This window comes from Schistocerca gregaria, chromosome 8 (genome assembly GCF_023897955.1).
Source record: "Schistocerca gregaria isolate iqSchGreg1 chromosome 8, iqSchGreg1.2, whole genome shotgun sequence".
Classification (NCBI taxonomy): domain Eukaryota; kingdom Metazoa; phylum Arthropoda; class Insecta; order Orthoptera; family Acrididae; genus Schistocerca; species Schistocerca gregaria.
In genome coordinates this window covers 492,591,750-492,612,087 of record NC_064927.1, presented here as the reverse complement: position 1 = coordinate 492,612,087, position 20,338 = coordinate 492,591,750, and the positions used below count along the sequence as shown (strand labels likewise).

At 44.8% G+C, this 20,338-nt stretch overlaps 1 protein-coding gene across 2 annotated transcripts in view; it reads right to left on the bottom strand.

Moving 5' to 3' along the window:
- Positions 1-20,338, bottom strand: part of LOC126284731 (uncharacterized) — a 371,044-nt gene that overhangs the window by 69,342 nt on the left and 281,364 nt on the right. For both annotated transcript variants that reach the window (XM_049983867.1, XM_049983866.1), the window contains exon 2: positions 9,825-10,103. In XM_049983867.1, the coding sequence (XP_049839824.1) occupies positions 9,825-10,103 (279 nt within the window). The remainder of the gene's footprint in view (positions 1-9,824; positions 10,104-20,338) is intronic.

Sequence of the window (20,338 nt, the reverse complement as noted above, 5' to 3'; positions counted from 1 at the left end):
TAAATACATTAGAAGTTGGTGTACTAGATGCAGTGATATGTTTCAATGATGAGTGATAGGAAGGTTGGAAGTCCTGAGAAATTTTGGCAAAAAATGTGGCTCTAATATGGAAGATCAACTGCTTTCGTGTGACAGACAACTGGTACATCAAGCTGAAAGATTCGCTCTTCAAGTTAACAAAGAAGCAATAAGTGCTAAGAGGAATGTCAAGAGGAAGCTTGAAAATGATGAAATGCTACAGGCTGAAGACTATGCTTCAGGAATGTTATGAGGCACAGTTTAATTGGGCTCATATCTTCATTCGCAATTCCCGCAAGTTGTATTTTACAGAATTCAGGTAAAATATTTCCTACAGTTTATAAAGCATTGCTCTATTTTTTTTCTGTAAATTATAATAGTCCGTACTTATGCAGTAGACCTAAGTTTTATTGCAGAATCAACTAAATTATAGAAAAAATAACATTTGTATTAGGAAAAAATTACAAAAATTAAAATGTAAGGTGTGATATTTTTATCGTTGTAATATACATAACATGTGGAATTAAATAGGTCTAGTACCTCAGCCATCATGTGATGCATATCTGGTAACAATCTGGTCTCTTTCAAATGTATAACACTGTACTTAATGGTACCTCAATTTGAGGAAGCATTTTGGGAAAAAATTGCATCAATTTCTTTGTAATTTTTTAATAACCCTAAGCAGGTTCAAAAATATTCGAAACACTTCTAATTTGTTTAGAAAGTGTGCTGCACTACCTTATATCAACAAAAAATCTGTAAAACATAGACATTAAAACAGTGCTTGAAAGAATTAGGTGTTGATTTTTCCATAATATTGAGCCGAAAAAGTACCCTGTATCCTTAAAGAACCAGTATTCGAGACGGGCTACATAAGATTCTCCTGTCTTTGTCGTGTATCTCGTATGCGTGGAAAGGATGATAAGAACAAGGGTACGCAGTTTAGGATGCCATTTTCCTCCCACCCTTGTTCGAAGCTGAAAATCGATAGGGATAAACAGTAGCATGAAGGACACGGCGGCACACATGAAATGCAATGGCCTGCGGAGTGCTTTTGTAGACTATCTTGCAGACAGAAATTCTTGTTCATTTGGGAACGCTCAACTTCTTTTCCAAAGTCGTCGAGAAACTGTTTACGCACTTACAGAGAGCCATAACCTTAACTGTCGTATTACGTTTACGTGGCATTAGCTATAAACATACAGCATTTCTGGATATGTATTTACGATAAAAATTAGCCGATTTCTTTCAATAACTACGTAGAGATTTGTTCCGATTTGTTGTTAACAATGATTGAACAAACGCAAGATAACATTGGCTCTAGACGAAAAGGAGAATGTTTGTAGTTATTATGCCGACTGAGCAAACTTCCCTTAAGACTGTTGTCTCGCATTCATCACTAGAGTGGAATTTCTCGTCAAAGCGCTCTTTATTTGAAAAACGCAATTAACAAGTAACTATGTATGATTCCTGGAAGCAGCATTTATTACTTATTTTACGGTTACCACTAATGAGCGTACGGGTGCTGAAAGAAAGAGGGCGGTATTTGTTTGTATATTAGAAAGCGTTCTCCTTAAATCGTTGCTCGTTTGTCGGCATGTGTAATTTTCAAATAGTCACAGCATGCAGAAGAAACCTATCCAACACCGCCAGCACAAAAAGCTAATGGTAGCACACAATAATTATGATAATTTGTGCCGGGCCCGTTCTCCGAACGACAGAAAAGCAATTTAGTTAATATCACGGTTGCGAGATGAAGATGGATCGTGTAGGTGTCAGCTACACACTACGCCTGTTAAATGATGTAAGCGCAGAAGTCGACGCCCTTCACAGATTTCCTTCCTCTGCCATAGCTACACGTATTCGGAATTGACTGAAAAGACACCAAAGAGAGCTTTAGGCAGTGAAAAACAAAGTGACACGACTGAGCTTGAGCCAGACACAAAAAGCAGACTGCCCGACGTGTCTTCGAGGGACGCTGTACCACTGACCTTAAAAAGGAAACCGACACAGACCAAAGACGCATTTGAAACTCACTGCCTCTGGCAAGGCGTGACACTCGACAAGCACTGCTGCTGTTAGGGGATACAGGTGTTCTGAACCAGTTTCTGAGCGAACACTGCGAAAGGAGCTGCATCCAGTGGACTTTTGGTGTCGTCGGGTAAGTGGCAATAGGCCATGTCCCACAGCTGTACCTGAAGCTGGACGTTTACAGTGGGCCGTAGAACACAAAAACTGGACACTACGGGTGTGGTTGTGATTCAGAAATTTGTAATATGGTGTTTGGCTTTGTAAGGGAGCTCTCTGTGCTGCCTGATCGGCCCTTTGCTCATGAAAACACCAGGGAGGCGCCACACAGGCGGTTTCGGCCGTTGGAAGAAATCATTCTCTGGCAACCTAACTCGACCAAACCTCAGTCCGGAACCATAAAAATGAAGACAGTAAAGTTGGCTATGAAAAGCAGAGCCCTCTGTGCAGTCGGCCGTTTGCTTTGAAACACGAGGTGTTAAATAACCACCATGACAAAGGTCTGCCTCACTGGGACCCGGTTTCTTCTGCCGTCATAACGCGTTTCCCTGGATAGTAGCACTGCCAAGCTCCAGAGCGCATGGCCGTCCCGATTATGCGCCATGGAGAGAGAGTGTGACTAAGTTCTGCATGAAGCAGAGGGGCCGGTAACAGATTGCCAGCTAGTCGGAGAAACAATAAATGATCTCGTCAGTCGCCAGTTGCGACTACAAGATCATCCAAAATTTCGGTGGCATTGCAACTACCGGGGCCCCGACGTCTCCGCTCAGGTAACGTGCAACGTTCCACTGCCGTACGCCATCATGAGTATGTCTACTGCTCGCCCTCAGTAACGTGTACAGTTATTATGACTGACAGACTATTGTCTAGCGATCTAGTAGTAACTTTCCGGTAGGCGGCACTTAAGCTGAGCTGTGAAATTCCTTCAGTCCCTCATCTATCCACTGCGATTGCGGAGACAAAGCTGAATAACGCCTGTGGTACGATATGTACAGAGAGGGCAGGGGGTACGGTAGTGGGTATTCGTTACCAAATGAGACAGCTGGGAACGCGGTTGCAGCTTTCCAAACAATTCTGGAAAGAAGAGCGAGCAATATTGAGTCAGAGAATGAAGAAGTACCCGCGAATGAATCTACGGAGTGAAAACAGCTGGTTAATCCTAGGGAACACTCGGCTGAAACAAATAAATTACATTGCTTAAACATTTTTAACGGACACTGAAGAGCGGCAGACTGATCGTTGCCAAACCACCCTCTTCCCCCTCCAAAATCGTGAGAAGTTAAATTGTCGAGCTAAAAACATGCGGATTGGGAACAAATTGGTCGAAAAGCACGATGTCGGTGGTCCCTCGTCGAAAGCAGGGCCTCTACAGAGATTTTGCGGCATCGTGTCAAAATTTCAAGCGCCCCCCCCCCCCCTCCCCCTCTCTCGCCCCTCCCACCACCAACACCACCTTTTGTATTTTGAGACACAGTCAACTGTTTTCAGAATGTCCTTCACCAATGGCGTATTATTATCTGACATCACATTTACGTCACAGACTCATACGTCTTTCTGACTTAATACGTCTGAAAGGCCAGATCTAGATATGGGACACCAGGATGTGAAACGTCTACAGTGCACTACATTTTGAAGTATAACTCCAAAATTAATTATGTTAGCCACAGTTAAGTTATGTCACTCGGAGACAATATAATTAAAACCTGTCCACACTTTCTCGTTGCCTGAGCAGACGGGAGCGTGCGCCGTGAGACCTGTAGCAAACAGTACAGCTGAGTACTGCATTATCGGCGCTTCTGCTGCGCCAAGTGGAAGGTAATAGGAGGGTCGGGTGTCGACAAGGCGTGCTTTCCGGCATGCCACGACTTGGATTTATTGCTGAAAACGAGCAGTTTTCAAAGCATATCTTCGAAACAAATTATATGGACTTATATTCCGAAATTCTTGCATACCAGTTTCATTGCAACTCACGTTGCTATTCTAACGAATTTTGGGCCGACGTGCTCGCAGCAATCATTATATACCCACTAAATGTAGAAAGTGCTACTTCTCTTCATAAATTAGTGGAAGGTCTCGTGTCTGCTTGCTGCAGTTGTAATCCAGGGTAAAGTTATGCAACGTGACTCCGATAATTGGCGATTCTGTGGACGACAGTTGAGCAGGAAAGGTAGGTTTTGGAAGAAAAGCAGTACTGCTATATACATGGTGTCCCAAAAATGTTGCGACAGACTTCGAGGAGTTGTAGAGGGTGGCTGAGGAACAAACCGTGCATAGGAACCAGTGTCCGGAAACGTCATCCAACGACGCTACATAGTGCAGAAGTTCCAGGCGCCGGCACCTGCGGCTGTAAACGTGACTCTGTACGCCGACGGACCGTAGGTGCAACGTCTCGCGATGTTGCTCGTTGTTCAGCGATCGCGACTGATCGCCACGATCGCCAGTGGAGAAGATGGAGATGCCGCGTAGACCGTCCTTGTACCCTACGAATGCGATATCCAGTTGCCTCGGTGGATGACGGGTTCAGGCACGGGTTTCCATCGGCGGTTTATTTTTCTCCTGGAACCCTCTAAATTTTGCAATGTGTTTCGGTGTACAGGAGGTGTCAAACCGTACTCCAGCAGGGCAACAGTGAATTCGATTCGAAGGGTACAAGGTCTGTCTATGCAGCAGCTAGGTCCATCTTCTCCACCGGCGATGGTGGCGATCAGTCGCGATCACTCGACAACAAGCAACATTGCGAGACGTTGCGCCTGCGGTCCGTCAGCGTACAGACTCACGTTTACTGCCGCAGCGGTGGCGCAGTCACAGGCGCCGGCACTTGCTGACTTCGACGCTCTGTAGCGTCTTTGGATGACCTTTCCGGACACGGGTTCCTATGCTCGGTTTGTTGCTCAATACATACCCTACAACCCCCTCGAAGTTTGGTGCAACGTTTTTGGGACACAATATATACAGGGTGGTCAGAAACAGTATGGGAAGCTTGTAAGGGTGTTGCAGGGTAGGTTGAGCTGGGAATTCACTACGTTGCGCTCTTTCGGAATTAATTAGCATTGAGGTTAGATAATCAGGCCGTCGCGCGCAAATTCGAGCTGTTGGCAGATATATTTATTGTCAGTTGTTCTCATATTGTAGATGATAGCGCACGAGGCCGCTCACCTTTCGGCTCGGGTTCGATACCACGTCCGACATCTGTATCGCTTTCTTGATCGGTTTTAGGAAAGCAAACGGACACGTTTGGCGACTACCTTGTACGTCTGTGGCGCTCAGCTTGAATTTCCGCTCACAGCTGCCTCCTTGACTGCATAGCTTCAATGCTAATTAACTCTTAGTTATTTCTCTGCACACCCTGCGGTGCAACACCCTTACAAGATTTTCAGACCGCTTCTGACCACCCTGTATGAAATGTGGTTGTCTGGTGGCCTGTATTGCTGCGCGGGATTAGCCGAGAGGTCTGGGTCGCTGCAGTCATGGAGTGTGCGGCTGGTCCCGGTGGAGGTTCGAGTCCTTCCTCGGGAATGGGTGTGTGTGTTTGTCTGTAGGATAGTTTAGGTTAAGTAGTGTGTAAGCTTAGGGACCGATGACCTTAACACTTAAGCCCCCTAAGATTTCACACACATTTGAACATTTTTTTGGACGTTATTTCTGATCAGTTATGCAGACAGGGTGCGCGTACTCCTAGCAATGCAGAGGCTATAATCGACGTTCCATACACATTTTCACACAGAATGGGATGTTTATTACAACTATTCACGTTTCATGTAAATTCATTTTCTTCTGCTAGGCCCACAGTTAACCGTTGCACTAAAGTAAGTGTTCGGTACCTAGTTTATATTCTATGACATTAGGAGTCAGACGACGTTACTAATTTGCTTCTTGGGACTAAATACTGTCTACCAGATGGCAATATTTTCGATTCGAGGCTTATTCGGAGTTACTTTCGTAAGTAATGCGTATTTTAAAACCGAACGGGTATCTTAGCTATCTCACAGCGTATGCGAAAGACACCTCTGAACGTCAAGTTGCACTCTACCTAATCTACGGTTCCAGAGTTTTGATGCAGTACATAAATGACATAATGAACAGTAGGATTACCGGCAGTACTGGTTACACTGGTAGGAAAAAAAAAACGTAAATAAATGAGTGAGAGAGGAAAAGTTAGCCGCCGACTTCTCTTTGTTTTTTGATTGTTTGTTTTGCACTTAATTAGAACAGCGGATCGTTCAGTGTAGTCCATTGTGTGTTCTACATCTTTACGAAATATAAACTGCATTTTATAAGTAAACAAAAAGCTACTTGCATAATTTCTGCACTTTTATGTAACTAAAACAATTTCTTTTGATGGAAGTACGGTTTACACGCACAATAACAAGTAATCTATATACGAGCAATTACTGTGTAATTTTCTACTCAACAGAACGTTCTTCTTCGTAATCAAAGACAAGTGATTCCTGTCGTTATTAGTAAATGTGAAAGTTGTTTATGAATAACAAAGGTGCGTTTTATATATGCTGGCCCTAGTAGTGAAGCGATGTTATGTTTTTGTTTCGCGTTTTTTTTTTAATTTGCATTTTTTTTAGGAAATTGCTTTTTCTGGCGCTATATGATACATCTGTCCCTTTTTTTCACTACAACATCGCTCTGTTTCAAATTACAGATCAATAGTTTTCGATTGAAACTTGAATTAAACACTGAAACTTTCAATTTTGCTATAAATAATGTTTATTTTCTGCTACTCGACAGGAGGATAACTACGTAGAACAAAAACACTCTGTAGGTCACGTGGCCCTTTATACTCGTGTATCCACACTCGCATTCCAGACGGCTCACGGCGTCTGGTTTCTACGGGAATCTAGTGACACACTGATCGCATAGGCATACGAAGCCAACGAAATGAGGTAACGCCCGACGGATATGCAACACACCTAACGTGTAGGTAACGCGGTAAAACTACCAGGAAAGCTACCGCAGTCCGCGCTTACTTGAGGATAGTCTACGGTCTGGAGGAATAGTCGGACACTGATATGACAGGTGGCAGAGAAGCGAGTGAACGGGACGGGCCCAGAGAAGCGAGTGAAACGGGACGGGCTCCTGCTCGACACGAGAGGCTAGGCAGTAGTGCGAGGTGTCCCGATGAACACTCACCAGTCGACGTGCAGGCAGGGAAATCAGGAAGCGCTCAGTGTAAAGGCACTTCAGCTATCAAGATATTAGCAGTAAATTTTCAGAGTGTTCGGAATAAAGTTCCTGAATTTACTGGCCTCCAGGAAGCGTGTGGCGCGCAAATTATTCTCGGGACTGAGACCTGGCTGAACCCTGAGATAGGAAGTCCTGAAATATTTAGTGAGGGTTGGAACGTGTATCGGAAAGACAGATTAGGCACCGTAGGAGGTGGTGTCTTCATTGCAGTTGACAAAAATATTGGTCTACTGAGATCGAAGTAGAGTGTGATTATGAAGTTATCTTGCTAGGGGAAATAAAGTTAATTGTGGGGTGTTATTACCGGCCACCAGGTTCCACCGTGACAGTTCTAGAATGATTCAAAGGGAGTCTACATTCTGTATCGCAGAAGTACACGGATCATGCTATATTAATCGGAGGCGACTTCAACCTACCAACCAAAGACTGGAATGTCTATGGATTCATTACAGGTGGTACAGACAAGGCGTCGTGTGAATTACTTTTGAACACATTATCCGAAAACTGTCTTGAGCAGCTAAATCGACAGCCAACGCGTAATGGAAATATTTTAGATCTGGTAGCCACGAACAGACCAGACCTCATCGACGGTGTCAGTGTTGAGACAGGGATTAGTGATCATGATGCTGTCATTACGACTATGGTTACGAAAGCTAAAAAGTCGGTCAAGAAGGCCAGGTGAGTATTCTTACTAGAAAGAGCAGATAAGCAGTTGTTAGCATCCCACTTAGTAAATGAATCGACTTAATTTACTTCCGGTACAAGAAAGATCGGGAGAATTAGGACAGGTAAAAGTTAGTACAGATTCGTGCTGTTGTAAAAAGAGCGATGCGCGAAGCATTCGACCACTACCACCGTCCTACCCTAACAAAAGATCAGGCTGAAAACCCAAGGAAATTCTGGTCTTACGTAAAATCGGTAAGCGGGTCTAAGGTTTCCATCCACTCACTCACTGATCTGTCTGGCCTGGCAACGGAAGACAGCAAAACGAAGTCTGAAATTTTAAAGTTAGCACCTGAGAAATCTTTCACGCAGGAGGATGGTACAAACATACCGCCGTTTGAGTCTCGTACAGATTCCCGTATGGAGGAAAATAGTGATAGACATCCCTGGGGTTGTAAAGCAGCTGAATAGGTTGAAAATAAGTAAATCGCCAGGTCCTGATGGGATTCCAATTCGGTTTTACAGAGAGTACTCTATTGCATTGGCTCCTTACTTAGCTTGCATTTATCGCGAGTCTCTTGCCCAACGTAAAGTCCCGAGCGACTGGAAAAAAACGCAGGTGACGCCTGTGTATAAGAAGGGTAGAAGGACGGATCCTCAAGATTACAGACCAATATCCTTAACATCGGTTTGTTGCAGGATTCTCGAACATATTCTCAGTACGAATATAAAGCATTTCCTTGAGACAGAGAAGTTGCTGTCCATGCATCAGCACGGCTTTAGAAAGCATCGCTCCTGCGAAACGCAACTCGCCCTTTTTTCACATTATATCATGGATGAAGGATATGAGAGGGATGCCATATTCCTTGACTTCCGGAAAGCGTTTGACTCGGTGCCCCACTGCAGACTCCTAACTAAGGTACGAGCATATGGGACTGGTTCACAAGTATGTGAGTGGCTCGAAGACTTCTTGAGTAATAGAACCCAGTACGTTGTCCTCGATGGTGAGTGCTCATCGGACGTGAGGGTGTGATCTGGAGTGCCCCAAGGAAGTGTGGTAGGTCCACCGTTTTCTATCTACATAAATGATCTTTTGGATAGGGTGGATAGCAATGTTTGGTTGTTTGCTGATGATGCTGTGATGTACGGGAAGGTGTAGTCGTTGAGTAACTGTAGGAGGATACAAGATGACTTGGACAGGATTTGTGATTGGTGTAAATAATGGCAGCTAACTCTAAATATAGATAAATGTAAATTAATGCAGATGAATAGGAAAAAGAATCATGTAATGTCTGAATACTCCATTAGTAGTGTAGCGCTTGACAGAGTCACGTCGATTAAATATTTGGGCGTAACATTGCAGAGCGATATGAAGTGGGACAAGCATGTAATGGCAGTTGTGGGGAAGGTGGATAGTCGTCTTCGGTTCTTTGGTAAATTTTTGGGAAGATGTGGTTCATCTGTAGAGGAGACCGCTTATGAAATACTAATTCGACCTATTCTTGAGTACTGCTCGAGCGTTTGGGATCCCTATCAGCTCGGATTGAGGGAGGACATAGAAGCAATTAAGATTGTTACTGGTAGGTTTGATCATCACGCGAGTGTTACGGAAATGGTTCAGTAACTCGGGTGGGAGTCTCTGGAGGAAAGTGAATCGCTACTGAGGAAATTTAGAGAACCAGCATTTGAGGCTGACTGCAATAGAATTTTACTGCCGCCAACTTACATTTCGTGGGAAGACCACAAAGAGAAGATAAGAGAGATTAGGGCTCGTACAGAGGCATATAGGCAGTCATTTTTCCGTCGTTCTGTTTGGCAGTGGAACAGGGAGAGAAGATGCTAGTTGCGGTACGAGGTACCCTCCGCCACGCGCCGTATGGTGGATCGCGGAGTACGTATGCAGATGTGGGTGTGGGTACCTGGTTGGCGAGGGCGGCGGAGTCGTGCAGCACGCGGATGCGGTCTCCGGGCACGGCGAGCAGCGGCACGGCCACCAGCGTGTCGTCGACGGCGGCGGCCGCCTCGGCCAGCACGGTGAGCAGCGGCTGCGCGCCGGCCGGCCGGTGCAGGAGGCGGCCGTAGGAGAGCCCCAGGCCCAGCCCGTAGCTGGGGAAGGCGCCCGCGTAGCCGCCGCCGTAGACGCCCGACCACGAGGCCGCCGCCGCCGCCAGCGCGCACACCAGCCACGCCGCTCTCGTCTGCAACACCACCCACACACACAGGTCAGCCACTCTCACCACTGAATGTGAAGCCTAAAGTGACGCCGACACACTACGTTGCCAGAGTTTCCGAACTGGGCTCCCAGCCACTGCGGATGCGCGACCTGCAGTGCCCAAACTATCCAGTTTCGTGGCGCTCCAAGTTCCGCGAACACGAAGCGACACTACTGGCCATTAAAAGTACTACACCAACAAGAAATGCAGATGATACACGAGTATTTATTGTACAAATACATTATACTAGAACTGATATGTGATTACATTTTCAAACAATTTGGGTGCATAGATCCTGAGAAATCAGTACCCAGGATAACCACCTCTGGCAGTAATTACAGCCTTGATACGCCTGGGCATTGAGTCACACCTTCGATGGCGTGTACAGGTACAGCTGTCCATGCAGCTTCAACACGATACCACAGTTCATCAAAGGTAGTGACTGGCATATTGTGGCAAGCCAGTTGCTCGGCCACCATTGACCAGACGTCTTCAATAGGTGAGAGATCTGGAGAATGTGCTCGCTAGGGCAGCAGTCGAATATTTTCTGTATCCAAAAAGGCCCGTACACGACCTGCAACATGCGGTCGTGCATTATTCTGCTGAAATGTAGGGTTTTCCAGGGATCGAATGAAGGGTAGAGCTAGGTGTGGTAACACAACTGAAATGTAACGTCCACTGTTCAAATTGCCGTCAATGCGAAAAATAGGTGACCGAGACGTGTAACCAATGGCACCTCATACCATCACGCTGGGTGATACGGTAGTATGGAGATGACGAATACACGCTTCCAATGTGCGTTCACTGCGATGTCGCCAAACACGTATGCGACCATCGTGATGCTGTAAACAGAAACTGGATTCATCCGAAAAAATGACGTTTTCACGATCAGTACACCATTGCAGGCGCTCCTGTCTGTGATGCAGCGTCAAGGGTAACCGCAGCCACGGTCTCCGAGCTGATAGTCCATGCTGCTGCAAACGTCGTCGAACTGTTCGTGCAGATGGTTGTTGTCTCGCAAATGTCCCCATCTGTTGACTCAGGGATCGAGACGTGGCTGCATGATCTGTTACAGCCGAGCGGATTAAGATATCTGTCATCTCGACTGCTAGTGATACGAGGCCGTTGGAATCCAGCACGGCGTTCCGTATTACCCTCCTGAACCCACTGATACCATATTCTGCTAACAGTCATTGGATCTCGACCGACGCGAGAAGCAATGTCGCAATACGATAAACCCCAATCGCGATAAGCTACAATCCGACCTTTATCAAAGTCGGAAACGTGATGGTACGCATTTCTCCTCCTTACACGAGGCATCACAACAACGTTTCACCAGACAACGCTTGGCAACAGGTGTTTGTGTATGAGAAATCGGTTGGAAATATTTCTCGTGTCAGCACGTTGTAGGTGTCGCCACCGGCGTCAACCTTGTGTGAATGCTCTGAAAAGCTAATCATTTGCATATCACAGCATCTTCTTCCTGTCGGTAGCACGTCAGCTTCGCGGTGTACTAATTTTAATGGCCAGTAGTGTATCAGATGCGTGAGTTTTTACGTTAGGTGGCGTTTCATTTGTTCCGGCACGTAGCGGGCAACTGATAAAAATCACAGGTTTCTTTCGGCAGTTAACACTGTGCACTGGTGCATGTGGAACGTTTTGACAATCGTTACAACAGCGAAGTGCCACGAACTGCTGCACCCGAGAAATTTCTTCGTCATTCTTGTAAAGTCGTCAGATGATCCAAACGAACTGCAAAATGATTTACACAAGATACCTGTATGGTGTAAAAAGTGGCAACTGATTCTAAATCATGAATGTGTGAAGTTAGCCACTTGACTATTAAACGAAATCCGCTGAATTTCCGTTAGCCGATAAATTACACAAATTTAAAGACTGTAAATTCAACTAAATGTTTAGGGATTACAATTACGAATAACTAAATTGGAACCATTAGATAGATAATCTTGTGACGAAAGCAAACTAAGGGCTGCGAAAGATCTATACCCAAAGACTGGAAAATTGCACAGATCACACCAATATTCAAGAAAGGTACTAGGAGTAATCCACTTAATTACAGGCCCATATCGTTAACGTCGATATGCCGCAGCATTCTGGAACATATAATGTGTTCGAACACTGTGAATTTCGTCGAGGAAAACGTTGTATTAACACACAGACAACACGAATGTAGAAAACATTGTTCTTGAGAAACAGAACTAGCTCTTTACTTGCACGAACTGTTGAGTGCTATTCACAAGGGTCATGAAAAGTGCGAGGTCATCGACATGAGTGCAAAAGGAATCCGTTAAACTTTGGTTACACGATGAACCAGTCAAATCTAAAGGCCGTAAATTCAAGTAAATACCTAGGAATTACAAACTGCGTTTTATTCGCAGGACACTTAAGAAATGTGACAGATCTACTAAGGAGACTGCCTTCACTACGCTTCTCCGTCCTGTTTCAGCATACTGCAGCGCGGCGTGGAATCCTTACCAGATAAGATTGACGGAGTACACCGAGAAAGTTCAAAGAAGGGCAGTACATTTTGTACTATCGCGACATAGAGGAGAGAGCGTCACTGAAACGATATTTGGGATGGACATATTCAAACAAAGGCGAAATTACAATGAACAATTTTCTCCTCAGAATGCGAAAATATTTTGTTGGTGGCAAAGCACATAGGGACAAACGATCACCATGAAAAAATAAGGGAAATCACAGCTTTTACGGAAAGATAGAGGTCCTCTTTCTTTCCGCGCGTTATACCAGATTGGAATAATAGAGAATTGTGAAGATGGTTGTATGAACCCTCAACCAGACACTTAAATGTGATTTGCAGAGTATCCATGTAGCTGTAGATGTAGATATTGGCAGAACACTTAGAAAACGTAACAGTTGTACCAAATGGAGAGCCCACACTACGCTTGTCCAGTCTAGTCTTGAGTACTGCTGTGAGGAGTGGGATCTGCTTCAGATAGGATTTACGGATGACATCGAAAAAGTTCAAAAAAGGGCAGCTCGTTTTGCACTACCGCAAAACAGGGGAGAGTGCCACAGATATCATACTCGATTTGGCATGGCTATAGTTCCAACAAAGTGTTTTTCGTTGTCGCAGCACCTTCTCGTGAAACTGCAACCACCAACTTTCTCCTAAAGCTGTGAAGATACTTCGTTGGCGCCCGCCTACATAGGGAGAACTGATCACCATAAAAAAATAAATCAGAACTCGCACGGAAAGGTTTAAGTGTTCGTTTTCCCACGTACTTTTCGAGAGTGTTAAGGTAGAGAAATAGGTTAAAGGTAATTCCATGAACCGAGTGCCAGGTACTTAATAGTGAATTGCAGAGTAAATCACGTAGATGTGAACATCAAAGAACTGACGATGAACAGTTACTGACCAAAATACATTCCATAACAAATAATAAGACATTTGAAATTAATGAACATCTCTTCCCGCATTTAGAAACCTCTGTAGATTATTTTAATTCAACATGAAGCCATGCTGAAGAGAATGACTTCAGTGAAAGCACACTGGCGCAAGTACGAGAAATACTCAAAGAATACAGCGTGCAGCAAAGAGTGGAATTAGGAAATCTGGCTACGTACGAAGCGAAAAGCTTGATCTCCGAAACATGGAGATAAACATCCCAATTATATAGCAGGTATCCGAAACACCTGCAACAAATTTCGCAACTATGGACTGTGGAACGCAATGTCGATGCTGTAGGACGAATAACACGAATCCCCATTAAAAAAATAAAACTAAAAGAATTACTCTCCAGGTTCAATTCCGACTATAAAGCTTCAGCCATTAGTAGATCTTCCTTTCATATAGCATATTAAACTCTGTTAACATCCGTGAATTGTTTTGGCGTCATTCTTGGGTAGTTGAAGTAGTTTCTGCAGTAATCTACTAACATTTTGTCGCTCAGCACTTGATCTAACATCTTCTTTGTATCCAGTCAGCTACCAACATTCATTTCAGAGACGGAAATACATTTTCGGTATTAGTTTTGCAACGCTTGTTTCAAAAAATTAGTTCGCAGCTCAGTGGCTCCACGTATATTAGCCTCAAGTACTGTTCTAAAGTCTGTGACGTTAGGTGAACACAACGTAAAATTAGCACACCGGACAAAACACGAGTGCCCCCTCAGGAGCCAGCCCACCTCTGGCCTCGATAACGTTCGCAGACGAAGCCGGTCCACGAGTTTCTTCAGGTGTGCCACATACAGCTGGGGACAGTCAGTGACGCGGAGCTACCTGACTGCGGGGGTTTCTGTCGCTACGTTTCAGCCGCTGTTCCCCAGTCTCAGACGTAACGAACGTGATTAAAATCGGGAGGTGCAGCGGGCCACTCGCTGGTGCGATTGGGTGCTCGAGTGTTCGTCATTCCAGGAACAAAGGCTTGCAGGCCTGAGAAACGGCTGTTCTCCTTACAAGATGACTGTCCACAGCATTTTCAACATGGGGATGTACGAGACGGTGCAACGCGGGAGAGAGCCCAAGTCACGGAACGAAACACACGCACAAAACATCCCGGAACCACGTCCGGCCTCAACTAGACCCTCTGTAAACGTCAAGTTGAAGCCCTCCTCCCTGATGGTCGGCGCCGTCGCTGCCTCCAGTCGGCTAGTGTCCTGTGTGTGTTTTGTTTTGGCCGCTGATGTTGTTCAGCTTTATGAGCAGCTCTGAGGCTTGAACGTACCCTACTCCAAACTTTCAGGCCACGCAGTTCCCTCCGTAATGTTCGTTCGGAAACTATCTGAGCTGGACCTGCATTCACTGACAGCTTGGATTCCTGCTGGTTTTGAGACCGATTGTCACTGACATGGCGTGATACTCGTCTCCCGTCCCTGTCGGTGAAAACCTTTTGCGACCATTGTTTTTTGACGCCGTATTACAGGGCTGCCAGTAGCGCAGCATTCCTAGTAGACACGTTGGACAATCTGCGCTGATACAACAACACACAGGATAACGTCATTCACGGCGTGGTGATGGGCACCTCCAAACATGACAGCTCACTCCTCGCTTTCCGACACATCCCCCCCGTCGACCAATCTTACTGCGCTGAATCCATATATCCGAACCGGACATATAGACCAGTTCACTGCCGAGACTTAGGTCACGAAGTAACGTGGGTTGCAGAGTATATAGATGTAGATTACAGTAGTCCAATATGTCGCCTATCTGGGAAGCCCGGTTTTGGATAAAATCCTATGCTAAAAATATTCTGAAGAGCAATCCTATCGGTAAATATTGTATTAATACAGTTTTGTCGACCGTATATACTGGCCAGTAATTAGCATTAAAGTGGCGGAACAACTCGCTCCATTGGTGACGTAGCTCGTTACACCTGGAGGATTTGCAAATGCAAATGTGTGTGAATTCCTAAGGGACCAAACTGATGAGATCATCGGTCCCTAGACTTACATACTACTATGCTAGGAACAACACCCACACACACACGCCCACCCACACACACACGCCCGAGGGAGGACTCGAACCTCCGGCGGGAGGGGCCGCGCATCCGTGACATGGTGCCTCGAACCGCGCGGCCACTCAGCGCGGCACGTTGTTACAAATTAGTCTCCAAATCTTAATGACGTAAAGTGACAACATGTGTCAACGGTACCCTAAGTTTATTTTTAAGTAGGAATAAACGTGACAACAAATCACCTTTATCGTCACAAAACTCTTAAGGGGGGGTAGGACGTCAAACGGGCCCACTTCGAGAAGGAGAGGCACCACAGGACATTTTAATTGCACTGTCTATAATTTTACAAATAAATTCATAAAACTTTGTCAGCATGACCAGAAAGGATTCAGGATTCATACTCATAGCCGTGGAAGTTCAAAAACACGAAAAAATAATATTTTTAAAATGCGAAATTTCATGATTTTTTCACTTGGTATTGGCTGCATTTGTTGCTCTAGGTACACTTTTCTTCATAAGTAAGAGAGATTCTTCGATGAATTTTGCACAGCTTACAAAACATATTTACAAGTATTTGAAACTAGAGAATTTATTTAATCTATGGAAAAATGAATGGGCTGTTACGTTCTAAACTTCGTGTTTAGAGAAAACTCGAATTTTACAGTTAATTATCTCAATTTTTACCACAGTTTTTAACAGATTTGGGAAAGTCTAGAGTTTCATACACCTGTAAGTATGGATTGTATGCTGTGCAAAATTCATCGAAGAATCTCTTACTTTTGAAGAAAAGTGTACCTTCAGCAACAAATGCAGCCAATACCAAGTGAAAAAATGATGAAATTTCACATGCAAATGAATTTGTTTTGTTATGTTTTTGAACTTCCTCTGCTATGAGTGTGAATCCTGAATCCTTCCTGGTAACGTTACCAAAGTTGTATGAATTTACTTGTAAAAATATAGTCAGTGTAAATTAACATGTCCTGTGCTGTCTCTCCTGCTCAAAGTCGGCCCGTTTCACGTCCTACCCCCCCTTAAATTCCATAGCATTAGTTGCATTCAACGCCAAATATAATAGAGTAATTGTTAGTACATTTTGCGTGAGTCCATATCTTGTACTGCGTGCTCTGCAACCCATTGTTGCCACATGTCGACAGACACCGAAGTTTGTCATGTGAGGCGCACAGAGTTAAATCTTTGTCATTAGAACTCGACGGTAAGGGCTGCAGTTCTACAGGCTGTTTTCAATAAGTAGGCGCAGATTCGTGCTTCTTCGACTTCATATGTATTTGCTTCCTTTTTTGTTTTCGTGATTCTGCTTTTATGTCTCTCTTCATTGGAGTACTAGTCGAGAAGGCAGGTTAGTTTTTTTTTTTTTTTGATTGGCTGCTTTTTGTTCTCTTCAGTCCGTGAGTGTGGGCAAAGATCTTGCGGACTGAGTTATAGCGTAACATGCCCTCCCACCCCTCTAACAACTCGTGCCATGACATCAAAGTAAATACCGCAGCACTATGCATTGGTGCTACCATAAACGCGCTCCCAATATCTCAGTATGCAGTTTAACTGCGTATTGACTGTTTAAAACGGTCTTGGAGCTGCAGCATTCGTAAGAAGACAAAATATCTAGGTTCACAGCAGAATTTTACATCTATCGTGGCAATTTCACACGCTGTTGCTGACAATAACAGCCTCGAAATTTTGTCTTGTCCTAAAAGTGCTGCTGCTAGCGGCCTTGGGGTAAAACAGACTGCAACAGAATACTCTTGTCAAAATTTATCGTCCTTCAGTTGTTGGTACGACAGTTAAGCACTGTGTGAGCACGAGTGTATTTTTGATACAGAGGCAGTAACGAGGTGATGAAGGGGATTATGGCAGGGAGCACACGAACGACAGCTGCACCAAAGCATTCGTCACTTTATCGCCGACTAACGTCAAGCAGCGAGCAGCCGTATCATCCAGAACCACCTCCTCCCTACAGAATAAAAGTGTGCCTCTGCTCATAGGACGCCACAGCCACAGGTAACTCGCAAATACATCACCAATGCTGTCTCGAAAGGACGCCTAGCTGATGAACCGCAAAACGGGCTAGAAGGGTTGGAAGACCGGTACGAAAACGTCAAAATAGCGCCATGCTAGTCGTTATTTAGAGCTTTTCCTTTTTGATACTGACTTCAAGAAACGAATCTTACGGATATTCAGAGTAATAAATGCGGGATGCATATTGAAGAGAGCACCTCTAGAACGGGCGTTGAATGCGGTACCGGTAATTTAAGTGAGCACGGCCGGAATACATTCTCATCTAGGTTCTGGTCTCCAGCTTCGGCTGCAACTCTCTGCCCACACTACTCCGTGGCAGAGCACTGCTGGAGTGCTCTCCGTAGTTGGGCCGCTATTTACGCTATCGCTGGGATTGGTAATTTAGATACGGCCAGAACGCTGGTGATTAAAGACGAGGCAATTTACTGGACGGATTCTTACAGGCGTAGGTGAAGGAACGGCCCTGACCTTTGTCGGAGGCGGGCGCCCGCTCTCATGAATCGCGATTCACTGTATCTTATTAACTGGGGCTTTGTACTTGAGCGATAAATCTAACCCAAGTGGAAGACTCGTGGAAACAGGTGGCAATGTGACTATTTACCTCCACGTCTCCAGGTTTGCGCCGTATTTGTACAGGAAAGAACGACGCCAATTCTCAGATGGATAAAAGCTAAGGTAAATCCAGATAATAGTAAACTTACGTCCAATTTTTACCTGCGCTGAAGATAATTCCGAAAGACCAGTCGTCGTTTTGTGGTTGTTGTACGGATCAGCGCAATAGCTGCGTAAAATTTTTTCGTAGTTTCTTGTAGTGTAAAAAATTATCTATCTTCCAGATTTGGCTGGCATAGAATTTACAAGAAGTGTTCGGCAGATCGGTGGGTAAGGAGACGCTAGGCATATTAGTGTATCGTTGTTGTCCAAAGACCGCAAGGTTAACGACAAGTTGTCTGATTTATCGATGCTTATTCGAAACTAGTGCCAGTGGTTGTATGATCCCTCTACCAACGTACAGGCTGACAACGTTTATTTTTTATTGGGGGATCAAAGACTCCTGTTTTCGACTTGACGCCCTTTTATTCGTTGTACGATTATCAGCAACAATTGGTAGGATTTTATTTCAGTCAGTCATAAGCAGTTTGAAATATTCCTGCCCATCATGAAGTTCTTATGAATGCAAAAGCGTTTTATTATCGTCTGGTGACGACTAGAAATCCACGAGAAGTTCAGTAAAATGTCAATAATTTTCGTAGTTGTAATGAGGTACATCGTCCACGATAAATATAGTAGTGTGATGTGATATTAGTTCATGAAAGTGGAGCAGTATTTGAGGAGGTAGTAAGACACGATTGAAGCCAAGCAGTAAAGGGAACTCGGGAAAAAAATTGGGAAAGGTATTATAATTCAGGGACAAGAAACAAAAAGTTGTGGTTAGCCTCTGAAATTATAACTCTGTCAAAAACGGCAAATGATTTGGAGATCAATTGAACGGAAACTACAGTGTCTTGCAGTGTATTTGTATTACAAGGTAAACAAAAATAAAACGAGGATAATGGAATGTAGTCGAATCAAATCATGCGATGCCGAAGGAACTGGATTAGGAACTGAGACAATAAAAGTTGTACGTTAGTTTTTTGTTCTTTGGTAGAAAAATCACTGACGACGGCTGAAGCAGAGGGGATACAAAACGCGGAGTAGCCAATAGCAAGAAAGGTATCTCTGAAAAGAGAAATTTATTTAACATCAAAGTATTTCCTGAGGGTAATTGGCGTGAAGCCCGTACGGAAGTAAAACGTGGACAATAAAAACAAAAAGTGAGTAGAAACTTTTGAAACTTGTTGTTAGAGAAGAATGCTGATGACTGAGTGGGTAGATCGACCTACTAATAAGGAAGTAGCGACTGGAATTGGGGAGAAAAGGAATTTCACTAAGAGAAGGGATTGGTTGATAAGCCACGTCCAAAGGCGTGATGGAATATTGATTGGGTAATAAAGGTCAATACTAGGAGGGGGGGGGGGGGGGGGGGGGAGCACTTGCAGGGTGAGTTCAAGACTTGGCTATAGTAGCAGATTCAGGTAGATGCAGGTTTGCAGGTTACAGTAGTTATGCAGAAACGAAGAGGCTTACGCAGGAAAGACTTTTGTGGAGAGTTGAATCACACCAGTCTTTGGACTGGAGACCTCGACAACGTGTGATGTTAGTCACTTTGTTGACGAAGAAATGATTAATTAAAAGAAAAATGAATGGACAGTGGAAATGACGGAAGTAACCGTCGTGTAATACAACTACTCTAACTACGAAATGTGTAGCGTTTCAGTAAGAAACTCTTAGAACCACCTGAAGTGAACAACTTGTAACCATTTTCCCAAACAGCCGTCCTCGGCCCAAAGCGTTCAAGAACCTGCGACGAGCGGTCGCTTTTGCGGTCACCGGTTCTGAAGGCTGCGTCCGTGACTCCCGGCGGCCAAGGTAAAACACAGTTACCGCATCATCGGATCCTGAGGACGTAATCCGCAGATGGGCGAAACGTGAGGGGATGAGTTTTATGGTGGTTTCACGACGGAGCGGGCGCGTCCTCTGAGCTGCCGGACATCACGGAAGGTCATCTCTCGGCTCAGTACGGCTCCCATGCCTGCTCCTGGCTCAAGGCGACTAGAATAGACGCCTCTGTCGCCGAGGACTGTCTAGCGCTTCTGCAGTGGGCTCACAGGAGACAGACCTCTGAAAATTAAGAAACTGCCTTTTCTTA